Source organism: Larimichthys crocea, chromosome XXII (assembly GCF_000972845.2).
Source record: "Larimichthys crocea isolate SSNF chromosome XXII, L_crocea_2.0, whole genome shotgun sequence".
NCBI lineage: Eukaryota > Metazoa > Chordata > Actinopteri > Sciaenidae > Larimichthys > Larimichthys crocea.
The window spans coordinates 17,589,576-17,614,754 of NC_040032.1; the positions used below are offsets into that span (position 1 = coordinate 17,589,576).

The 25,179-nt window shown below is 40.8% G+C and overlaps 1 protein-coding gene across 7 annotated transcripts in view; it reads right to left on the reverse strand.

Annotated features, from left to right (window-relative positions):
- LOC104919730 (glutamate receptor 3) overlaps window positions 1–24,894 on the reverse strand; it is a 77,460-nt gene extending 52,566 nt beyond the window's left edge. For 3 of the 7 annotated variants that reach the window (XM_027273467.1, XM_027273469.1, XM_027273468.1), the window contains exons 1-3: window positions 23,489–24,894; window positions 22,919–23,077; window positions 9,366–9,605 (exon numbers count right to left, since the gene is read on the reverse strand). In XM_027273467.1, coding sequence (XP_027129268.1) covers window positions 9,366–9,605; window positions 22,919–23,077; window positions 23,489–23,576 — 487 coding nt within the window. In that variant the 5' untranslated portion in view covers window positions 23,577–24,894. The remainder of the gene's footprint in view (window positions 1–9,365; window positions 9,606–22,918; window positions 23,078–23,488) is intronic. The other 4 variants (XM_027273465.1, XM_027273464.1, XR_003461454.1 and 1 more) reach the window with 3 other exon arrangements.
- Window positions 24,895–25,179: the final 285 nt, after the last annotated feature.

The window sequence follows — 25,179 nt, forward strand, 5'->3', positions numbered from 1 at the left end:
TACTTGATCAAACGTAGAATAAAACAACCACAAAGGGATTTATTTCATCTGTGGGAGACGGAGTTGGACAAAAGAGACAGGCTGAGGCTCTGCTTGGCACCTGGTTGTGTCTTTCTTCCTGTCTGTCTCGGGCAGCGGCTCACATAACGGCCGAGCGTGGTGTGCAGTCTCAATTGTGACTCAGTCGTCCCTCCCCCCTCTCTGGAGAAGGTGACCTCTTTAAAATTCTCTTGCAGGCATCTGAACTGCGCCGTTGTCATGCGATGCCCAAAGCCGAGTGCGACACCAGACAAAGCCACTGAGCCTACTTCAGAGAAATCTCCACACTTATGTGTGGCTCCACAAAGACGATGAAATAAAAATGGATTAGAGCTGCCAAAGGACAGCAAAAGGACACTTTTGAGTACAATTAGCCTGACGACGCCTACCAATGCAGATAACAGCTCCTTGTTCCAAATTAGCTGAACCGCAAAGAGCCCAGCTCCTCCACACCACCCACTCCTGCCAAATCAGAGCTAATCAAACACATTTCGTATCTAATGACAGCTGCAAAGTTGCAAACAGATTGTGTTTCCGTTCACCTTTTATGTAAGTTTTGTTCACATCGCACTGAGTAATTCATGAACTTTTGTCGCACTCAAATTCTGGTGTCATATAAATGCATAAAGACAGCCAGAGGCTAGATGAACATATATATTTGAACTACATACAAAGAAATGGAGCAGGCTGGCTCTTGCCCATCAGTGAGAGGAGAGCTGCACTAACTGCCTGTTCTTTTCTCAGCTCTCCTATAAAAATAAAATAAAATAAAACACCCTCTCGTCTTTTAAGCAAATAAAAATGGCCATTTTCTCTTGGGCAAACAGAGAAGCACACATCACATCAATCTCTTTCATAATGCAAAAAGACTACTGTTGCAATGGCCTTGTGTTATCCTGAAAGCAAGTGTCCTGAAATAGACGAGCCACGTTTTTTTTTTTTTTTCTTTTCTCTTTTGAGCAACACAGAGCAGTGCCTACTGTGTTAAGAAGAGTCACCTGCTTTTTTTTATTCGGCCATATAAAGTGCTATGGGTAAGAGTGGATTTGATATGACAAGCTGGAAGAAGAAGGAGGCTAAGAGGAGGGGGAGGAGGAGGAGGAGGAGGAGGGGAAGATTCATGAAGTGAAAAACATTCGGTGTATCTGACAGCATGTCTGACAGTGCTTTGGCCCTCTGTGCCATTTTGCTGTTTTCTGACGCAGGAGAGGCACAAAGGCTTTGCTGACTCCTCTGTTCCTAAGCCCTCACTCTTCGTCTCTGTATCTGTTCCGTTCATTTGAAGATTTCTTTTTCTGCGAGCAGCTGAGACGACGACGATGTCGAGCTGAGGGGGGGAAATCTTTACTTTAGCCAGGAATAAACATCCTGCTCCTGAACTGCTCGCCACCTGACTTCTTCTCTTTGAGGTGACACTTATATAAAATAAAAGCAGGATAATCACACAAGGTGGTGATTAGATGATCAATGATTAAAATCACACTATGTTAGCAGCAGTAGAGAGGCCGGGGTGTTGAAAAGGTAAGTACTGATTGGATAATAAAAATAAATTTAATTGATCAAGCTTCATCATTTCAACGTCTGCCTCAAATTATTTAATGTCCTAATAAAAAAAATGTGAGAGATTCAGGTCCAAACTGCTGCTTGTAGGTCGAGCTAAATAAAGTTTTTACATATATATATATTTATTATTTTATTAATGATGGATGATGGATGTTTCGATCAACCCGTTAACTAATAAAAATATTAAGAAATATATTTAATTAGTGGCTCATTTGCTCTCACTGCCCCACACACTATAAACTGCCAGTAAAGTGCACGTCACAGAAAAAGGTATTAAAATGAAAAAATGGTGGAAATAATGGTGGGAAAAACTTTGTCCAAGAAAACATCTGGAAAAAGTGGTGATGGACAATCTTGACTTAACTGTCAGCACTGACTGTATGTGTGAGCGTCTGCACTGTCATGTGACTTCATGCTGTGGTTATATGTGTATTTCAGTTATCTTTATTTAATGTATTCTTTTGATCATTTAAGTATCCTCCTATTAAAGCAGACATTAAAGTTACACAGAGGTGGTTGTTTTTGCTTCTTCCACAGCCTGAGGGTAATTTAGTCAGTAACATTTAAGTTTACTGTTAACTTTAAAGAGCATGCAGCATTTTATTGCTTCTTCGTTTTGATGATATTTGGCACGATATTATCAAAATACAGCCTGTTCCTTCTACTGAAGTGTTTGAATGTTAACGTATGAATGAAAATGTCTATTTAAAGGCATAAAATAAGAATACCACATTGTTTTTTAACTATTGTTGTTATGTCATTGCTGAGGAACGATGTGCATTGATATATAGGAAAAATTAAAGAAATGAGTGTCCTCTCAGTCTGCTTCCATCAAAGTGGACAATCCTGACATATAGGTACCTCTTGTAGTACATCCAATGTGATGTCACTGTAAACATTAATTAAGTGAAGCTGTTTGTGCCTATTAAGTGAATTTTACTACAAACAGAGAGAGAAGAAAGAAAATGGGTTACTTTGTGCTGTTTACAAGGTTCATTATCAGAAGATACATCAGCTCAGTTTACGTGAATTATTAAAGTCCATTTAAAAGCAGATGTTTTATGTTAAGGTCATGTTTTTCACAGTTTCACCATCACTAAGACTCTTTACTGATTCACTTTGATCTATAGACACAATCAGCACAAATGTCATTTACTCAGCGTTTACCACACACTACACACTTCATCATTTTCATCGTCTGCGGATGGCCTGAAGCCACAGATCTCTTTTTTTTACTGTCCTTCACTCTTTGGGGAAGTAAAGAAAATCGTAAACTGTGTCTTTTTTTATTGTTTGATACTCAAAATGGGACGAGGAAGCTTTCAGGCATGATGCCAATGAGCACTTTTACAGTTTTTCACTTCAAAAAGAGGCGTGGTTGTCCTGAAAACAGGAAAGTGACGTATGCTGCTACCCTAGTGTCTCAAACATCCACTATACCTGTGAATGATTTACTCTCACTGTTCACACTGTTTAAATATTATCACTCATACACAATCTACACACGCTGCTCATACTGTCATATCCACCTACCTCATGCACATAAAACAGCCTGCTACATAAACCAGATTTATGTCAGCGTCCTTTGCCTGTCTACAAATGCTACTGTTTATACATGTACATGTATATCAAATGTATATAAATCTACACTTAAATATTTGTATCTGTACATACTAGCCTGTAACCTGTTGTTTCAATACAAAAATGATCTTTCATGATCTGAAGTCACAGAAAGTTATGAGCGATGTAGGAACTCTCCAATGTCCTGAAACAAAAATCTCTGCAATAAGATGAGTCCCCTTTTATTCAAACTAATTAACAAACTACCCTAAAGTCTTACCTGAAATCATCTAAATGTACATTTTCTGTCTTTTCTTGCCAACGCGTGCATGCTAGATTAGATTATTATCGATTACGCTGAGCTCATTACGCAGGCAAGTGTAGACTTTCTGTACTGAGGCCAAGCATTGCAACTCCCCCTTTTGCAAATGTTTACAATTATGTAATGTTTCTTTCTGAAGGTTGCTGTAGCTACAATAGTGTGTTAGATTCTCTGCGATGCAAGCCTGTCAGCCAATCTGTTCGAGGGAGAAGATGTGTCCTCATGCTTGAAATGTTGCTGTGTTCATTTGAGACTGTGCTGTATGGTGGCCTGATAGTTGATACATTTTCACTTCCTAGGCTGGAAAACTCCAGAAAATGTTCTATATGGTGCATTAATAATTGACGTGCAGGATTTTATAGATACAATGGGCTCGATACTGCAGTGTGAAGCAGAAAGTCTGCAGCTTACATGTTTGATGTTGTTTTGAAGCCGAGCTGCCTCTGCATGCGTGGATGTGTGCATGGATCACTTGGTGCCATTTTTGGCGTCTGGCAGAGGAGGTTTGGTTCATGCACAAAAACTCAGAGACAGCTAACGCCTCAGCTGTATCTTTGCACTGAATGCACACCGCCCTTTGAGGTTTTCTCCAATGACATCACTGCACAGTACACACACACACACAGACGCTCGCAGCATGTAAAACTGCCTTTCCAAACATTCTCCATTCCCAGCTGTAAATACAAAGGCAATCTGATTGAAACAGAGAATCTTGGAGTCATGGAACCAAATAAATACGTCATCTGTTAGAAAACTTCATGAAATTTGACCTAGTCCTGCCTAACCTTGGAGATATATTTTTAAATGAACTACGATGTGCTTTCTCATCTGCATTTCTTTGAAATCCGTCCCACAGAAAAACATCTTTCAGTCACTGCTTGGCTATTCTGTTACATGTGTATCCCAGCTATGCCGTCCTTTGCTCTTTCTACGTTCTCTGTGAGGCATAATGGAGTCCTTGAACACAGAGGAAAACATCTCCTTGAAGCCAGAAGAGCTTGATTTATAAATGTCTGCATCAGTCCTAGTATTAGAGCCTGGGAGGAAAACAGTGTTTACCCACAGAGGGGGTGGGATCAAGGCCTATTGATATGTGTCCATCTGGGAGTGAAGATGCAGTGAGGTGTTCATAGAGTGGAACAGCTGCTTTTTGCCGTTCGTTCGGTCTCCGTCTCTCTCCCACTCTCTGTTAATGAGCCTGTGTGCCTGACTGCTGAGTGCAGCTCTTTAGCAGCGTGCAATTAATCAGACGTTTCCTTGCGGAGACGAAACCAACCAGACATTCAGCAGCAGGGCAGTGTGACTGCACACCGAATGCAAATTCTCCGCCATGTCGACCATCCCCATTTGTCAGGAGGGCAGTATAATGCAGGAAAAGCCGCAGTTTGTGGCTGTTAGATTGTAGTCCTTCATTTTGATGGTGACAAAAAGAAATTAAAAATCGAGTTTGTATTATGTAGAGTTCATGAATCAGGACTGTATTAGACAGTGAGGCTTGGATTACACAATCAGAGCTCACACAAATACAATTAATCAAGTTTTGTACTGTTAGGACATTGATTAGTGACTTTAAAAATAAAGATTTTACAAACAAATTATACAATGAGCTCGAGTAATATGATGTATTAAAGTGTTATGGATAAAAATTCAGTATGTGGCTTTAGCTGAACAATGTAGGCACAAGCAACAATTATAGGTTCATCGTAAGGGTTAAATTTTTACATAAGCCGCCCATTCAAATTATATTAAGCATGATGCATAAGTGATGCATAATTAGCAGTGTGGTCACTTTGATTGACAGGTAGGTGCTGTTACAGATGACACACAGGCGTCATTCAGCCTGCCTCAGGTTCATTGATGGTCTGCGTCTTTGCCAATTTTAAGATTAGCCGGGAGGCGTAAGAAGCAGAACTGCCAAGAATGGCGACACTCTGAGTGTCAAAATGACTCTTCAGAAACCTCTGGGTGACGTTACGCTTACGCCGTCCATTCTTTATACTGTCAGTTGATGGTACCAAATCCTGTGATTGCTCAGTACATTCCAGGCTACAAACATAAACCAGAACGGTGCCAAAATCTTGGTCCCTTGCCAACATATTCTAATATCTGTTCCTTTATACTGCCAGTGGGTTATACGTGACAAAGTAAGGCTGTAAAATAAGGCATTTTTAATGGCTGTGAACTTTTGACTTTTAAAAGTCACGTTGGTTAAGAATAATAATAATAGCAATTACAGTAATGATGTTGATAATTCACTCACAGGCATTGTTCCTTTGCATAATGAGTACTTTTACCCTCGCCTACTCTTTCAATGCAGGATTTTTACTCGTTATAGACTTGTTATGTTATCTCAACACATTAAATGCTAAAAATACAATAAAAAGAAGGAAATGTAATACTGTTCTTATCAGACTTTAGGACAACATTAGCAAAATGATTAATAACTCTCTGTTCCTCAGAGGTCATTATAGAGGAGAGGACAGAGGACAAAGATTCAAACTGTAACTTAAACACAGCTCGGCTCTCTAAGTATCAAGTGGAGAACATTCTGTACTTTTCTTAATATTTCTTTAATGGAACGACGGTTTTCAAAATCACCCCCAAGAGACACATTAGAAGAAGAGATCTGAATGTTTTTTGGTTTTAGATATCATGGCGCATCAGCACAATCTTTGTGCATCACCTCAAAGCACAGTAGTGAGTTCAAGACACAAACTCGAAGGTTTCTTTTAAGTTAATAACATTATTACACAGTGTGCTTTGCAATGGATGTTTTGGTAATGACTAAAAAACTGTAAATAGAATTGGTTAATTTGATGGTGATGATGCACTATAAAGTGCTTATAACATGTTAAAAAGTGTTTATAACTGGCATGAATGGTAATGGTAATTGTAAAACTGACTGACTAGCCTCTGGAGCGAAAAGATCAATGTTTCGGCGGATAACCAGAAAACAGATACCTGATAAGCAACTTGATACGTGAGAATTTTGGTAATCACTTTAAGCAGTTATCTGCACATGACTGCAGATTTTTTAAAAATAATAAAAAGCTAAACTGTCGAATGAGTGAATCTCCGTAAGTCCCCATGTTAAAATGTCCAACCTCACAGCTGTAAACATGTTTACAGCCTGGTACAAAAAACTGTGTTGGTCTCTATAGCTAATTTCCCCGTGCATGACAACTGTACTGAGGGTGATTTTTTTATATAACTCACCTGTTTAAATTATTTTAAGGCTTAAAGTTTTACATAATTAACAGTGTGGCAGCTTTGACGGAGAGGTAGATGGCTTGTTTGAGCACCCAGGCGTCATTCAGCCCACCTCAGTTCCGCCGATGATTCATCAGGAGCAACGCCGCAGTTTTTGAGCTTCAAAGCAGCTCTTTGGAGACCTGTGGGTAAGGTCACACAAACACCTTCCATGGTTGAAACCAAATCCTGTAATTGCTCAATACTACTTGGACTACAAACAAAAACCAAATCGGTGCCAAAATGTTGGTCCCTTGCTGATATATTCTGCAGATATTTGTTACTAGAGATTATAACTTGGGTAAATATGAAAAAATTGGTGTGGGCCTAATCTCAGTGGCCAGCTGGTAATGCCCAGCTGTTCCTCAGTTCAAGAGGTCTCTTCTGCCAGCAGCCATTAGCCAGTTTAATGAGGACATTTCATAGGCAGCACATTCAGGATAAATAGGTGATGTTGCACTGCGGCAGAAAAACGCGTCTTTAATGACCCACGTGAGTGAAAGCCTGATTTTCTTTTGTTGTGCTCCTCTAGGATCCGTGTGGCTTCTTCCAGTTTCCCTCTTCTTGTTTCAGTTCTGTTTGTCAAACAATCAGTTCTCCTAATGAGGAGTGGGCTGCATGAAACATAAACAGACTCCAATGCTGTAAAAAAAAGCTGCTGTGGGGAAACAAACTCTGCTCGTTATTTAACGATTATTACGAATGTGTCAGTTAAAACGGCTTAAGCCAGAACAATACTGCTGTCAAAGGGAGGCAGCTCCAACATGAAAGTGAAGCTGCACCTATTTGATGTTGATACGATTTCCAATTTGAAGTACACACTGAAAATTAAACGTGCTTGGATATATTAAGTGATATCTCTGGGCATTTTATTTTCTATTACGGTCAAAATCCTATCATACAGATTCAGTTTTTATGGTAGTTATGCCTTCAGGCTGTGATTAAAAATCCCACATGGTGTGTGATGAAAGGGAGTCCACTTTTCCTAAGATGTAGAGCAAGGAATCGACTGTTTCATTTTAATGATTTTTCCAATTTTAAGCTGACTGGAAGAGGCCTTTGGTCTGATGAAAGGCTCTGCACAGACGTGGCTTGTTAAAGGACGGGCATTACACGTGTCATTGTAAAATGCCTCTGCAGCATTTTACTGTCATATCGTTCCATAAACTATTAACAGTCACTCAAACAAGCCGCACCTAAAGAGAGCCGTCCTCCTGTAATGTAGATTAAAGTGACATTTGGATGAGTGTTAGCTAGATTGCCTCAGAGCCTTGACAGGAAGAGAGCGGGCTGGGACTGGCAGCCAAAATAGGACAGCTAACTAGCCTTTCAGCAAACACAAGCTGTGCAGCATGTGGGACTGTGTCCTAAACTACAGTGTTTACACTGTGTCATACCGTGGAAATGGGCAGAGTATTACAGATGGTGGCCCGTCAGCCTCGGCACAGCAGGTGAAAGAGGCCAGCGAAGTGAAGCAGAGCTCTAAAGGGCCACATAAGGAAGCACTTCTGAGATGCTTCACAGAGAGACTACGAGCACGTTAATCATTTTGTCTCTCATGCCAGCTACAAAACATAGAGACGTATCGATGAAACAGAGGCCCCCCTACAGCTCGAGAGCGTCCTTAATGAGGTCAAACATGACCCTGAACATATACATCACAATTATGGAGGCGCTGCTGTCGTCTTTCATTCGAGAGGCTCTGACTTTGTGCCAGACGTGTGTACATGTGCTAAAAAAGTTTTAACAATGCACAAAATGGCTCTGTGAGAATCAGTTTCATGAGTGAGCGGTAGCTTAGACACCCACCTGAACTGGAGATATATAAAGTGAGGCAGAGGGAGTGAAAAAGGAGTGCACTTGTCCTAGAAATGCTCTATGTCAGTTTAAAAATACTTGGAATGCACAGTTCTGAACAGTTTGGCACATTTAATAGCAGACTGCACCTAGAAAATCTCCACACCTCCACATAAGTGCATTTTTAAACACAAGAAACTTAAAAACACAAATTAAATCACATCATACGGTATATGTTTGCTGGCCTGATCTGTACAAGCAGAGTTCTCTTTCTTAACGCAGCCTCTCCAGATGCTGACCCCTCGGAGGACGACTAAGTCCGTAAATAGTTGGCCTACATGAAAGGAGGGGAGCGGGAGGCCATGCAGGCACATGCAGACGTTACAGTATGTTGTGTTTCTGTCTTTATATAATCCAATTAGAGCTAAATGATAATCAGAGAGTGCCGAGGATTAGTGGTTCAGGCGGCTGGAGTCGCAACTACGCTGGCGGATCAGCAGCACCTGTGAATGACTCATCCCTCGGAAGCATGGAGCTATTGACTGCCTCTGTGAGCAGCACACAGTGAAGCAATTTAGGATCATTACTGACATAGATTAAAATGTATCCGACCACTTAGAATAAGGATTGGGGATGAGGGATTTACATATTAAAGACTGATCATATACACTGTATAATAACACGTCTGCATGAGCAGGGCATGCTGTGGCAATTACTTCTTCTACTTTCTCTGGCAAAGAGATGCTCTGCACTACTCATCTATCTCCTACTGAAAGCTTGCAGAGTCTTCATAGGTGTGTGTGTGTGTTTTATATTCCCAGAGGGCTGCTCTTACCTCTGTCAGTGTCGTAAAGATAGACAAACTTCTCCCACTTGTAATGGGCCAGCAGACTGAGAACAGCTCCCCTCAAACTGGGCCTCATCTGGATGACAAACTGCACGTCAGCGTCGATGGGGAAGCTGGGGGTAATGAAGGAGGTGTGCAGCGCCCCGCAGAAGGAGGTCAGCGTGTTCATGGACTTTCTGTCGTAGAAGCCGAAGATGGCGTAAACTCCTCGGGAGAACTGGGAGCAGACTGGTGACGGGGACAGAGAGAGGCAGGGTCAGGTTCAGGTCAGGGACAAGCACTGAGTCATTGATCAGTCAAGGAGCAGCACAAGCTGGACAAAATGGTCCAAATTTCCCAATGTACTGAAAGTTAAAACTGCTGACGACCAATGTAAGAGTAAAAACTCTGAAAGTAAGGTTGAGATGTGAGAGAATCTATTAATCTTAAAGCAGTGGATATCTAAATAAATGGGTGCCATGTGGGATGTCTGCTCCCCATGGCTATGCTCTGCTGCCCTGTGCCCTTCACTTCTCCTTGGTCTAAATGCAACTGCTTGGGTAATCAACTAGAAATAATGGGGAAATCAGTGCACTGGCCAGAACTCTTAATGGACAAATACCCTGAAACATGAGCATGCAAATGTGCAAACGCTGGGCTGTGCTGCAATATAAAAGATTTATAACAAGTCCTATCTGCTGCCATCTGCGGGGCCCGTGGAAATGAGCCGCGGGCAAAAAACGCTCAGTGCATCAGACACTTGGTCTTACAAGGCGTTTACTATTTTATTTTATTTGTACATAAAAAATGGTTTTAATAACACCAAGTGGGGCGGAATCGGGGCTATGAGTGTCGCTTTAATGTTAGTAATAACACGCAAATGTTGGTCAAACCAGCAGAGCCGCTCTGATATTTCTGCCCCTCTGCTCAATGCAGATTCCAACGCTGTTCACTGAAGCTGCTCAGCATCTCTAATCAATGTTTAAATAATTCTGATTATATAACTGAGTGGATTTAATGAGGTCTTTTTATGAGAATCTGTAGGCTGAAATAAAGTTGCTAGAGAGTCCACACTGTATCAATGTATGGCACAAAACACACGCTTAAAAGAGTCCTCCACTGATTTAATGCTGCAGTTTTTACCCACAATTCAACTCAACCAGCAACAGCTTGAGAATCAAGTGTGGTATGCCAGTAGCAGCTAATGTAACCATGTAGCCTAACCATTGGATGCATTATAGAACTAGATACTCGATTCAAAGAAGGCATCGATTTAGTCCAATAAAAGTTTTCTAACTTCCAGGTTTACTTCCTGGTTATATGGCTCCTGAATATACACAGCAGTGTTTTACAGCAGAAAATGATTTTTTCGGTTGCAGGGGTGTTTTTCAATGCAATACTGCGAAAACCATAGACAGTATCAAATATGGACGTCCTATCTGAGAACTCTGGGCTAATCTGAAAATAGGCAGAGACATGGAGCGTGGGTGGAGGTGAGGCGGGCTAAATGAATGCCTGGGTGCACAAACAAGTCACCTGTAATGACACCCACTTGTCAGTCAAAGCTGTTTATTATGCATAACTTTAAGCCTTAATATAATTTGAACTGGTGAGATATGAAAATTCAGACTCATTAAAATTGTCATGAACAGAGAAATTAGCTATAGAGACCAAAACTGACTGTAAACATGTTTATTTCTGCTGTGAAGTTGGACGTTTTAATATTGGGGCTTATGAAGGTTGACTCATTCTGGAGCCAGCCTCAAGTGGACGTTTGAGGAACTGAAATTTTTTGGCACTTCCACATTGGCTTCAATTCACACCCACTGAGGTTACAGTCTGGGCAAAACAGGATGCAAGGCAGAATGCTGATGCTGTATCCAGGTCTTATTATGCATCCATAGATTAGCCTCAATCAGAGTTGAAGAGCAGGCTACAGAGGTCACGTCTTTCTAACTGCACAGCCCTAAGATTATTTTCATTTTCAATCGTTTAAGTCCCCGTCACACACCAATACACCTACACGAACACTGCCCCCAGTTCACTTCCATTCGATGCGAGTAAGGAGTGAAAAAAGCTTTAAACGGTGAAGTCGCAAACAGACTTTGATGTGTAAAAAGTGGAGTGATTAGCATTAATGAATGCTAATTCACAGGCATATATAGACTATGTACACACCGGATTAGTTGCTTGTATCAAACTGGTAGTCAGATGCAAATATTCACATGAAGCTGCATGACTCAGAGGTCTCCTTGTCCTCCTTTGCCCTAGAGTCTGGATCTCTGAAGTTTTTATTGAAATTATTATATTCTAGTTATGTGTTTATCATTACTTTGTCATTACTTCACACATGAGGTAACTACTGGTGATTTACATAAAGCCACTTCCTGATACTAAATAGTATGTACAAATGATGAGTTCATCGTTACTTAATTTAAAGTTCAGGTTTATTTTGTGGCCCCTTAAAACCAACATTTGCAACAAAAGCAGTCAAATGTCATCCAAATTTCAAGCATGCTTCTTGACAATAACAGCCGATGACCTATTCCATTTATCGTAATTTTTACATCCTGCATTAGTCATGCGTTACTTCAACATGTGTTTTGTACCCGTATTATAAAGTGGAAGGAAAGAAACATTTAGAAAGAACTGAGCTGGAAAGAAAAGACACATTTAAGGCGCCACAACACAATAAAATAATTTCACAGCTGTGTGATTTCTCCATGTGTTAAGCTGGAGTTGAATGCTGTATGCTTTTATTCTGTTCAGCTTTCCATTAAGACAGCCTTTCAGTCATCTCACATCCTTGATAGTTCGGTTCAGTTATTCATCATTCAGTCATTTTATTATTACTCTGCACACACATTAGATCTGTTGATGTGTGTTGGAAGGCCGGGGTGACAATACTAAACAAACCCAGGCATTCACAGATATAAAGCAGCAGATATTTGTTATTACTGGTGAAGGATTCTGCCGTGATCAAGGATAGAAAATCTTCCAGGGGCTGCTGCACCATTGTTTTCTCTCTAAAGGACAATTAAATTTCACCTTCATTTTAATGACTCAGTGGGCTTTACGTAAACACCTTCATGAGATTTTCACGTTTGGATTGAGGAGCTCTTTTAGTACAACACATATCCTCCTTTAAATTACAGATCCACTAATTTCTTCTGCGACATAATGTTCAGCTCATGCCATCCAAGAAGAATAGACCGGGCAGCCATTAAATTAACACTTCTCCGCTCATCCAATATCATCCAATTCTACTCTCAAAATGGCAGCAATGGTTTGTCAAGGTTAAATAGACAGCCCGCTCTCCTAAAGGACTAATGAAATCATATATTTGGGCTCATGAAGCAGTAAACACTAGTCAATTACAGTAAATTCCTCTGATCGTGGTCAGCAATGAAGACACGCATCATTTACTTTATTACAAAGGGGAAGTGGAGCTATTTTTTGCACTGTGCATTTCTGTTCAGCATACCAACACAGGCTTTATATGCATGAATAATATCCTCCTAGAAAACTTCACCTCTCTTTACTTTCTGTCCACTTCCACTGCCTAACAAACACCCACATCTGCCTGTTATTACTGTCATCACTGTTGCTTTCTCCTTGTCCTCCCTCGCCCTTTTTTCTCTGCTTCTCCTCAGCTCTCGCCACCTTGTCAAACTTAACAGGTAGGTGCAGCAACAGCTCCAGATGCATCAACACTGTCTATTACGCCTTCCCTGAAAGTCAGGGCTTTGCAACATTGAGGGTCTCGGCTGCAGACAGCTGGGGAATCTTTTTTCTTTTTTTTTTTTTTTTTTTTTTTTTTTTTTTTGGAGTCTTTCATAAAACTCGCTGATGTAGGGATGAACCTGGAGTGTATGTGTGCACAGCAGAGCCAGAGTCTACAAAGTGAATTCTTAAAGCTTTATTGCTGAGGGGAGATAGAAGCTCGCAGTGAGGAAATTGAACTTTATGCTTATATGGAGGACTCACACTGAGGAGGTGAACATTGTTGGACTGAGTCACTGGTGAGAGCCTTGATGTTTGGGGGAACTGGATACTGCACTTGGACAAAGTGACGACAATGACTTTTACTTTTTTGTATCGATAACAAATAACTTGTCTACGCGAGGTGCTGCCTGTTGGGAAGTTATTTTTCTACTGCTGTCTGAGAGAAGTGCCTGCAGGGATACTAGAGGAGAGCAGAGCAGCAGGACTCTGGTTTGTTCTCCCAAAGGGGAGGGAGAGAGGCAGTGCTAGTCTCAGCCACCTGGGAATACCTGTCCCATACCAGGGTCACACGTTCATGAAGAAAAGATTGCAGAGGACACAGCACAAAGATGCAGCTGTTACCAACTTATAATGGATTAGGTCAAAGAAACACAGAATACATTCACCAACCATTTCATTATAACATCAGCAGAAGGTGTTTCTATCTGTAACCTTCCTATACTTTCTTTTATTTGCTTGCCATATGCAAATCCCCCAATCACCCAACACAATGCAACTGAGCCAAGCCACAGCCTTTAAGTCCAATGCAACACAAAAAAATTACCAAAAATACCACTTGTTATCTGGGTCTGTGTAGACTTAACTTCCTCAGCTATTACTTTCCTACTATAAATATATCACAATGTCAAATTCATACCCTGATCATTTTGGTTATGTAATCACAAAGGTGGTGCATTTTCTCATCATGAGAAGCCAAATCACTCATCACAAATGCTTGTGCCTTATTCCTGCCAAACAAACAACATTTATATATACTGTATTAATAACAACAGATTACACCAAAAGAGGATAGAAAATGTTGAGTCATAGAAACTTAGAAACAAAAAAAGTAATCAAGATCTCTTTGCACTTATGTTTTAAAGGAGATTGTCAAATGAGACAGCATTACTAGGCTGGACGTCAACAAATCTTGTAAATGTGCTGACTGACAGACACTCAGCAAATTCAGTGTTTTTTAGTGGAAACAAGCTGGGAGGCTAAACTGTGCCATCTTCTGAATGAGGATTTTGCGCACACAGCAGAGCATCCCTCCTTTGTTATTCCAGGTAACATTGTTTTCTTTGCTCTGCCAGCCGCTGCTGAGTTTGTCAGCTGGACAGGATGTGCAAGGATGTATTGGGAATATCTCCATGTCTGACAGCTGAGCGAAGATACATTGAGGTCCAGTGGGGCCAGAATTTCCAAACATTATCACAGCTGTAGTCATTTTACCATCGGAGTTCACACGGTTCAAGAGCCAATTTCCACCCTCGGTAATTCAATTTCCGCTTTTACAAAGCCACAGAGGAGCTCAAGCTCTCCCAGCATGCAATGAGACACTAAAGAGGTTGGACAAACGCATATAATCACTCATTTACTATGCATATATACTGTAATTCTGATGTGTGTGTCTTTGGACTGTGAGAAGCAAACCCATGCCTGCAAAGAGATGTTTTTGGAACAGTTAAGGTTCATTCAGACAGGATCAGGCACTGTGGCGAATCACCGCAGGGTTGTCTGGCGGTGTGTGGTGCTGAGGGGAGGGGAGGCTGCTGGGCATGTGTCTATTTGTGCTGAACGTAACACTGTGAAACAATCAGGAAATCAGGCGCTTTAGATGTCGGCACTCCCTCACTCTCATTCACTGTGTATGTCTCTTAACCAATGCTCGCACTCCCTCTCTCAAACCATCAGACACAAACCAAATTAATCTTCTTTGTGTCACTATTTTGCAGCGTAAATTGCGAGCCAGACTCAGATTTAGAAGCTGGGTTCATGAAATAAAGAAAGCCAGAACACAACAGGTAACGTATCAGAGTTTAGTCCATGAATCTAACTGGATAGTCGCAGTTGCAGAGAAATTTTTGGCTGCTTGTCGAGGTTTACCCAATCTGAGCGTCTGACTGGCAGCCACAGCGTGACGTCGGCTGCATTTTTCCAAAAATTGAATCAAGAGTCAACTTGCTGTGCTGCAGGTTGCTGTGTTTTCTGTGGACATCCCCAGTCAAATGAATGGAAAAACCTGCACTTTCACTATTTGCTCAGGACATGAAGGGTGGGCAGTTCCAAGTCCAGCACCTCTCCAGCCACCAGTCCATACTCCATACTGTCCATGCAGGTTTTGAACCGCAACCCCTTGGATTTCCAAACAAAATCTCTATGGACTGAGGGTAACTTTCCAATGCAATTATTGTGCACGGGCAATGTCTCAGCAGAAAGACATGAAAAGGTAAAATGTCTCCTTAGTATTAATGGATAGTTTTGAATAAGTGGATGCATGCCAAATAAAAGATTAAAACACACTGAACATATTTCAAGCCACTAAAGGCCTAAACTCCACTGAAAGAAGTATATCTGATAATCAGAAATATTACACTTCATCTCCCTGGTTGATGTCTGTATCCAAAGAATAAAATGTTAGTTAATTAGATTTCTGTTCTGTGCTGACCCTTAAAATCCTCCTGTGGCTTTCACATGAATCCACTGCAGTGTTTGACCTTTGGAAACGCTGTAATCCAAAAAGATTTTGTTCCATTTCATTTGGACATTTTACTCCTTCAGCCTTTTTAAGCTAGTTGAGTTATGATGTAGGACAAACCTGACTGCGAATATCAGTAATCCTATTTTCATTTCCATGCTTGAAAATGCATGCATATTTCATAACGTCCTCCAGAGCATAATTCTGCTGTAATGAAATTGATTATAAAATCTTTTTTTTTTCTTTTTAGATTGAATTCATTATGCTACATGAACATGAAAATAAAACTTTAAACTGTGCTATGTGATTTCACTTTAGTGAAGATGAAATAAAATGAAAATGTCATTACTGGGTTGTATTTTTTTTTTTCTTTGAATGATAGCAGATTGATTGTTTCATCCATTTATGTACTGTGGGTGAACACAATAAAAGCAAGCCTCCCACCACTTAAGGAGGCCACATAAACACTGGTCATAGTTATAGGGAGGCTGTTGTGTAATACATTTGCTTTTATAGTGTCTACATATAATTAGCTATTTAGCTATTTAACCCTCCTCATATTTACATCAGCCTTATTCAATTACAATCGTAACAGAAGTCATCTTATGACACTTTCCATATTTAACTGTGTTTCCAAAACATTTGTCACACTGTATAAAATATAAATTAAAGCTGAATTTGATGATAAAAACAATAAAAATAAAAATAGAACAAAAGCAACTTATCACATGTTGAAAACATTTTGAATTTGATGCCATTGGCACCTTTGTTTCTTTGCATGGTTGAGTTTTCAACTCTCATTTGTGGATGCAGTGATGAACTGTGTTCAAGTACAGCTGAGGCCGAATGTGATTATTTTTGTCAGCATATTTCATGGCAACTCATCCACAAATCATTGAGCTACTGAAATGTAAACCAGTAGGAAACATTAATCTCACTATGATTCATCCTCTGGAGACCATGAATGGCTGAGTCACCGATTTTGAGCTACAAAATGGTTCTTGGTGGGTGACGTCACGCATGTGATGTTCATTCTTTATACTGTCAGTGATCCACATGCTAACATGGCTAATAAAAGAAGATCTTCTTCACAGCATCTCATCCGGTTTCATTCTACATGTTAAGACCTGTTCACCACAAACTCACAGAAAACGTTTGTTTCTAGATGCACGCGGTTTAAAATGATCTCTGTGTTATGACATTTAAGTGTTTCAGATTTGCATCTGCATTGTTGTGCAATTCATCTCAGTTGACCGACCACCGCAAAAGCGGTAGGGCATATAAAGACCGAAGCCTGAGTAGGTGTTTCTCCTCAGGCGGTGCGTTTGCATGTTGGCTGGAATTTCCCTCTTCTCGACAGATTACAGCTTTGTAAAAGCACACATGGTTTTCTTGCACTGGGCTACCCCCAGCAGATGTTCATTACATGCACAAAGCAGGGCATCACTGGTTGGATTAGCCCTAATCTGAGAAATACAACTGGATTTAGCCCACATGCTAAAACAACATGACAGAAGGAAATCCACTGCAGCGATACAGAGACAGAGCCCATGGCTATTGCAAATCTCAGTATGGAAGAATACACTTTAATATTTTACTGTAGCTCTCAGTAAAAGCGTTGCTAACACTCCACCTACACATGCTTTACATCTACTGCAAAAAGCATCATCCGAGGACCACTATCACGAGAGACAGACTCAATTTTACAAGGTTGTTACACTGCAGAAGACACAGGAACATGGATTCACATAAATAAAAATACATCAAGAAAATGCAGAAATGTGGAAAATGTGTCACTGTGTGTGCAAAGTAGTTTCAATTAACTGAATACAATATCAAACTTGTTCATTTTAGTCCATAAATTTAATTTATTTCATGGTTTAAAATTAAACTAATTGCTGGTGCTCAGTATGAAACACTTGAAGTGATTCTGTGATGCCTTTATATTCTCTCGCAACTTTTCCATGAAAGCAGCTCCCTTTAAATTATTCACTGACCCGGTGGCATCTTTGGTTTTCTTATTCATTCGTCTGTGTAGTTCACAGCTTGTTGTTCTTGGAGAATCTCAGGTAACATTTAGTGAACAACAGCAGAGCTTTTTCAGAGGCAGCCTCGCGTTGAAGGACGTTGTGTAACGCGGCAACAAACTGCTGCAGCGTGGCTTGTAGCTTGTCAGTAGTGATCACGGTCGCTGCGTTACAGCGCTGACATGTAAGCACATTCTGATGCGCAGGATAAAAGAAATGCTGAACGTCTCCTTCAGTGTTATACATTTTACGGCGTTGTGATAAGCCAGAAAAACAAGAACTCTTTCTTACAAGAGCTGAAATACATGTTGCACCTGATAAGCTGATGTTCTCTGTTGTAGTTATCGCCATTTATTCTTTAGTATCAGTTCTCCAGTACTTATGCTGCATGATGATCCATAAGCGTGGTCTTGCCCGACAGCAGTACACCTTAAAAGCTCTTGTTAAACTGAGGTTCAAATCATGTATTCATGAAAGTATCAGTTAGGAAAACGACACTGCCTCCAAGTAAAATGACTTTTTAGTTAGATTAAATTCTTAAATTAAATACAAAGACTTTTTGGAAGCTTTGATGTTTTCATCATGCTTCCCAGTGACAAATCTGAGGATGAGTACTTGTCAACTTGGGGCAGGTCATCCAAACTGACAGGACTCTGGCTGCGGTAGCAGTAACTCGGATATTTTTATCAGTGCATCGTGATTAAAGGACATGCTTTTGGGTAAGTGTCTTTCTGTTTCAAGGGCTCCCAAAATGAGAGGATCCATTTAAAGCTTTCAAATAAAACACACACACACACACACACACATACAAAGATTGTCCAAACATCCAAGCAAAGGTGGTGAATGTCAATGACAATTGAATTTAGACATGCACAGCGTAGCGTGGAATTTTGATGATGCCAAATAAAAAACATTTGTTGTGTGGAAACTCGTTTATTACTCTGGCCAAACAACGTGGATTAAGATAGAAACTATCATGCAGAATGCGCTCCTTCAGGCCAGACATCCTTGTCCGCCACGCTCATGCATCATTCATGACTTGTCAGTTTAAATGAGTTCTTAGAGTTATGATGCATCCATGGTTGTTATATATTGTTTGGTTACACTCCAGTGTGTTTGTTTTGCTACAGTAACTACAGAAGAAATGATGGAAAGCATTGTCAAATTGACATGTACCTTTAGATGTTTAAATATTTATAAAACGCTCTGCACCTCTAATGATCCAACTAGGGAATACTTTTATTTACTTTCTTGCAGAGAAGATCAATACATCTGTATTAATATGAAACTACAGTCAGCGGTGTGTTACCTTCATGTGGCAACCTCTGTGGCTGGGAAATGAAGCCATTGTAGAAGTGTCAAGTTCCTTAAACGGCCACTTGAAGCTGGTTACAGAAGTGAGTCATCTCCATAATGTTAAAAACACCATGTTTCTACAGTAGCCCAGGACAGACAAACCAAATTCTGACTCTAGACAGGGCATTTCAAGTGTTTCTCTTTTACATTAGGAAGGCGAGAGTGATGTGAAGAGACTGCAATGTAGTGATACCACTATGATGCAACTAAATCGTACTCACTGGACCTTTAAACAAACACAACAGCAACAAACTCTTTGTGCTTATGCTTCAGTTTCAGCATACAGGGTATCAATCCTTGTATCTAAAAAGTAATAACTGTAAATTCCAAGAAGAAGAAGAAGAAGAAGAAGAAGAAGAGGAGGAGGAGAAGGAGGAGGAGGAGGAGGAGGAGATCTGGCTACACGAACCGGTCTATGCTGCATTAGTGGGACTGTCCATTGCCTACACACTAAAGTGCTCTAACATTAGACTCTGTCTGAGCGGCATCACACTGGTTGAGTCATAGCAGAGGGAGGATAGGTAGCTATAATAAACGCTCTAATAAGAAACACTGTCATATTGACATTTTATTCAGTCACACTGATCAAATGAAAAGTTGAAGTCTGAGCAGATCCATCCTGCTGGACGAGAGAAGTGAAAGAAAAAAAGGCATGATTTGTTTTTTCATGGTTTGTTTTCTCACATGGCAACAACAGAGCTGAAATATCTACTGCAAGTAAATATGTGCTTCATACATTTCAATTCCTTTGCAAGCAGTTTAGCCTCATGTAAATCAGTGAGTATAAAAGCTTTGGATATAAAGAGTGATCTGTTCAAGCTGTCTGCCCTGTCACCAGATCCACCAACACTTGGTTCAATGTCCAGCTCACTGTCTCCACTGCCTCTTCCTGTCCTGACCTCAGCCTTAATGGATATAACCTTCCCATTTCTGCATTTATGCACACAATCTGTCCCAGCCTCAGGCAAGGTGTCACATCAATACATCCTGCAGCTTCACTCCAGCCGGTCACAAATTGGTGAGATAATAAACACAACGGCACGGCGAAGTCCTCTTTGTCGGAATCAATCCAATCAAGTTGCAATGACGAGGAAATTGTTTGTTGCCGTGTATCATTGGCTGTTTGCAGGTTTGGTTTGTTTCTCAATTTTCCGCGGGTGCAAAGTAAGCATCGAACTGAAGATTCAGTGTCTCTGGCCAGGGGGAAGTTGGACAACAGCCATATATTAGTAAAGAGGGACTGAGACAGAGAAAATGAAAGCTTGGTGAGAATTGATTTTTCCATACTGGAGAACAAACTGGAGCCACACACACACACACGACTACTGGACTGTAGCCTTCCACCTATTGATCCACCCTGCCAATAACACAGTCATTTGCCATCAGGGATTTGTAACAATCATTATATACTGACCCAACTGGAGTATAGAAGGGTCGTCCTGCTTTATTCCATTCAGATCCATACAACAAATGAGCTCTGAGCAAAAAGTAGTTCCTCTCATTTATATTTAAACTCTTTTATTCACTCATCCGTGTCAAACAACACAGGAAGTTTTGAAGATGATCCCAAAGATGATTTCAAAGCTCAGTCATCCTGACACTTGTTAATAAGATCAAAATTAACAATATGAGCTGTGGGAAAGCACAGCAATGACTAACCAGAATAGAAATGTGTCAAATCATAATCATCACATTCGCTATATCAACACCAGCCAGGCAAACAGGGCATTATGCAATCCAGACTACTAAAAATAAGAATCAGGGAGTTTGGTGCATTTTCAAGCAGTGTCTTAGTCACAAGCTGGCCTGGCTGTTCTGCATAATGAGCTGCTCGCTGGTCTTTTTCAACCGGGAAGCATTGAGCTTATCTTGCATCAGCTTATCTCGCAAAAATTAATCCTCTTGATTATCTTGTTCTTTTTCTTCTTCTTCTTATGCTTTAGGAAGAAAAACCTCATGCTGCTTTGAAAAACAATGGATCCGGGTTTACTTGAAGTAGTAAATGTGATTAAACAGACCTTTTTTTTTACATCTAAAGGTCCAGTGTGTCAGATTAAAAGAGCTATATTTACAGAATAATATGCATAAATATGTTTGATTATTTGATTTTATCTGACAACAAAAAAGGTGGCCTAAAAATGTATGGATATATATTTCCAAAACCTCAAAAAGGCTTAGCAAATCACTGTATTCTCCTAAATTTGAGAAGAGAATGAGAATGAGCCTTTTACATCTACAGTCCACAGACCATATAAAGATGGACGTCGTATCCATGACGTCACCCACAGGTTTATGAAGATGTTGGCACTTGCTACAGTTACTATACAGGTACTGGGTTCACCATGTTGAACTGCCATGTTTCTACAGTAGCCCAGAACAGACAAATTAAAACACATTTCGCAGCCACTATAGTTTCTCCTTCATGCTAGGAAGGGAAGAGTAAAATCCTATCTTGCATCTTTTTAGCTCTGCAATCTGCAATGACCTGCTAAATAAATAGACCTGACTCAAAACATGTATTTATATGCTATATAACAAAAATCTGTGGCCAAAAGATACATCTCACTGACACATGCTGGGTGAGTAATTCTAAATAATGGCTTCCCTTTGACCTGCTGGAAATGGAAAAAACAGGCTCAAGTCTGAGAGTTTATGGACAAGCCAAGCATGTAATATTCATCTCTTCCTTGGTAACAACTGCTAAAGTGCCCTTGAGCTAAGCACTAACTCCACAGCGCCTAACTAGGCAACCGACAGTGCAAGGCAGCGCTCGACCTGGGTAGTTTGTGTAAAACCTGCATCCTGCTGCACTCACCAACAACTTCATCATCTCAACACCATTTTGCATTTTCATTATAGCCGAAGATGCACGAGGTACAACTGTGTTCAATTTTCATTTCTTTCTTATTTTGGACGCCTTTTTTTCTCACTTCATTAGTTTACACAGCCGGTCTCTACGGAAGCAGACAAAGTTTGGGAGAGCTGCAGCTGATCCTTAAGCGTGAAGTGTGAAGTGCAGTTGGTGGGAAGAAGGATAACAAATTAATTCTCCAGACAGAACTTGGTGCCCTACATGGCAGAGGAGTGACTGGTAGACCAATTATGAAGCCATCTCACACTCCACAGGCCTTCCTATCAAATCCATCATGTTTGTAGAGATGACTACAGGGATTACAGCATGTAACAGTTGATGCATTAGGCTGTTTATCCATCAAGAGTGTAGTCAGGAGAATATACGCCACGGTGTATAACCTAAAGTGACATTTTAAACCATCATCACAGGGAATGGCTGCTGATCTGCATTATATCTGTCTCGTATATCTGAGCTCATGTTTACCTTTCAAATATTCAACATGAGCTTAATCATTGAGGTACAGAGGTGCAAATTTGAAACTTTGAGGAGATTAAAAAGTATCTGTTGTCAGCAACCAGCGTTTTATTTCCCCCCTTCTGTCAAGCACAGACATCTAAGTGCTGCAGATTACTCAAAATCACAGTGTTTGGCCAATTACAGGCCATCATGCTCCATCCTCCAGCTGGTGAACTGAGGATTGCACAGATGAGAGTTTGAGGCCAGAGACTTAGACACACATCTGTGTAATTTTTAGATTAGCCTGGCAATGAGACGATTACAGCAGCCAAATAATCTGCATGCTGAGTTTCTCCTGCTGTCCTTATGCAGGTTAAAAAAAAAAAAAAGGTGTAGGAGTACTCACAGGCGTGTGTGACAGAGAAACTGTTGGAGGACTCCAGGTTGTCAACATTGTAATTGAGGTGGAAGGGTTTCTCGGTCACATTCTGGTTGGTGTTATAGAGCTGGACAGCAAACCTGAAGGCGCTGTGCTCCTGCACTGTAGAGCGCATGAACAGTCCACCTGCAGGAGAGAACATGTCACACATCAGCATCCTTATTTCAGAGTTCATCACCAATACGCATGAAGGTTTTTATTCCCTATTTACAGTGTGGAGAACATCTGCGCATCAGTGCACAAAGGTTTGGATCTGTGTAGTTCAACAACAGATGAATAACACCCACTAAAAAAAAAAAAAAATGCACTGCAGATACTGAAAGTCTCGTTTTGGACCATTTGGATCAACTCTATTTTTACCAAACCGCCTACAAAGACGCGCAGCCTCCTGGCTTCTCTTTTAGAGAAGTGAACTTGATGATGAATTAATGCAAAATAACCCCCCCCCCCCCCCCCCAAAAAAAAATAAATCAGCTCGACTTGTAAGATGACGTGAACAAAAGACACAGCAATCAAGAGCTTCCCAACTGAACTTACCAATGTTGATTTGATTCGGAAAACCTGCCAGCGAGTCCTCCAAAAAATACAATAAAACAAGCACTGTCGCTATTGTGCGATGCCACATTTTTCTCCGAGAAGTGAAATCAACTCCTGGTCGGCTGGATGTGACAGATGGAAATCAAGGAGGAGAACCATGTACACGGGCAAAGAAATCCACAAGATGCGGCTCACTGTGTGCACCCACGTTGAATGTGTGCCAGCGCAACTGCAGAGCCAGAGCCTGCCCCTCCGCTGCTGCTGCTGATGCTGCTGCTGCTGCTGCTGGTGGTGGTGGTGGTGGTGGTGATGGTGATGGAGACCTAAACCCAGTGTTTTATCTCAAAGATGGTGGTGGAGAAAAAGCGGATCTCTTTACTGTGGATAAGGAGCATTGAAATGGGCCAGAGAGGAGAGAAAGAAGAGAGGAGGGAGAAAGAGAGGGGAGGCGTTTATCAAACTTGGTCTGACGTTGAATTATAATAAGAGCAGCCTCCAGTCTTCCTCCTCACGTCACTGCAGAGTTAGTGTGTGTGTGTGTGTGTGTGTGTGTGTGTGTGTGTGTATGTGTGTGAGGCGGTGGAGCCTGTGTGTGTGATGTGTGTGGTGCAAAGCAGAGCAGCACACACCAAAATCTAGTCAGGAGACCAACAGTGTACTGCTGAGTCTATCTATCTATCTATCTATCTATCTATCTATCTATCTATCTATCTATCTATCTATCTATCTATCTATCTATCTATCTATCTATCTATCCATCCTTGTTGTGTTCAGATGTACAGCAGCACTCATGCAGCAGTGCTCCTGCACACACCAGCAGCATAATCTTATGCTGTCCCCTGCAGGTGTTTGAGTGCAGAGAGAGAGAGAGAGAGAGAGAGTGTGGGATTGTGGGTTGATTTATCACTGTTTAATCACTGGTTGCCAACCAGTGCTAAATATTAACATCCTAATTGACTTACTTTGCAATAAGTTATATCAGTTTCCTTTTTTTTTTTTTTTTGTTTCTGAGTCGAGGAGCAGTGACCTAAATAGTCGCCAAATAAAGTGTGGGTTTCATTCATCAGTGAGGAATAGGCTAACGTTGGTATAAAGACATTTCAGTGTATTGAATGCACATCGCTGACACAAACAAAAGCCAGTTTCTGTGGGGGGGAAAAAGGGCACAGCGCATGATTGTCACTCTTTGTACACATTCGGGCACCGTGCATGCTGTTTAAAGAGAGTATCACGTCTGCCAGCAGACTCACAAAACACAGAATATGATGAGACGCCTTAAGTTGTCATTATGATTGTTATTAACTGTCATACAGTTAGCTCGTTTGGCTGCATCTCAGACAGACAGCAGAGAGAAGAGGGGATGAGTTTGTGGTTTAACATCGTCCATCTAATTATTACATCTTTCAGCATGACACATTGTTGTGTTCTGCCTTGAAATCAGCACGAGAACAGCAATGGGAATTATCTTTATCACCTAATGAGATGACTGCCAGGTAATCCCAGGCTTTTAAACTAAACAATGTCAACGAACCTGTAGCTCAAACATGCTCCTGGATATTCACTCTCACTACTTCTGTCTTAAATAAATGCTCTCTAATGTCTGCAGCCTATGCAGCATCTAGAGTTTCACCCAATCACAGTCACTAACCTTGAGTTTACAGGTGCTTTTTTTTTTTATTACACAGTTGTGT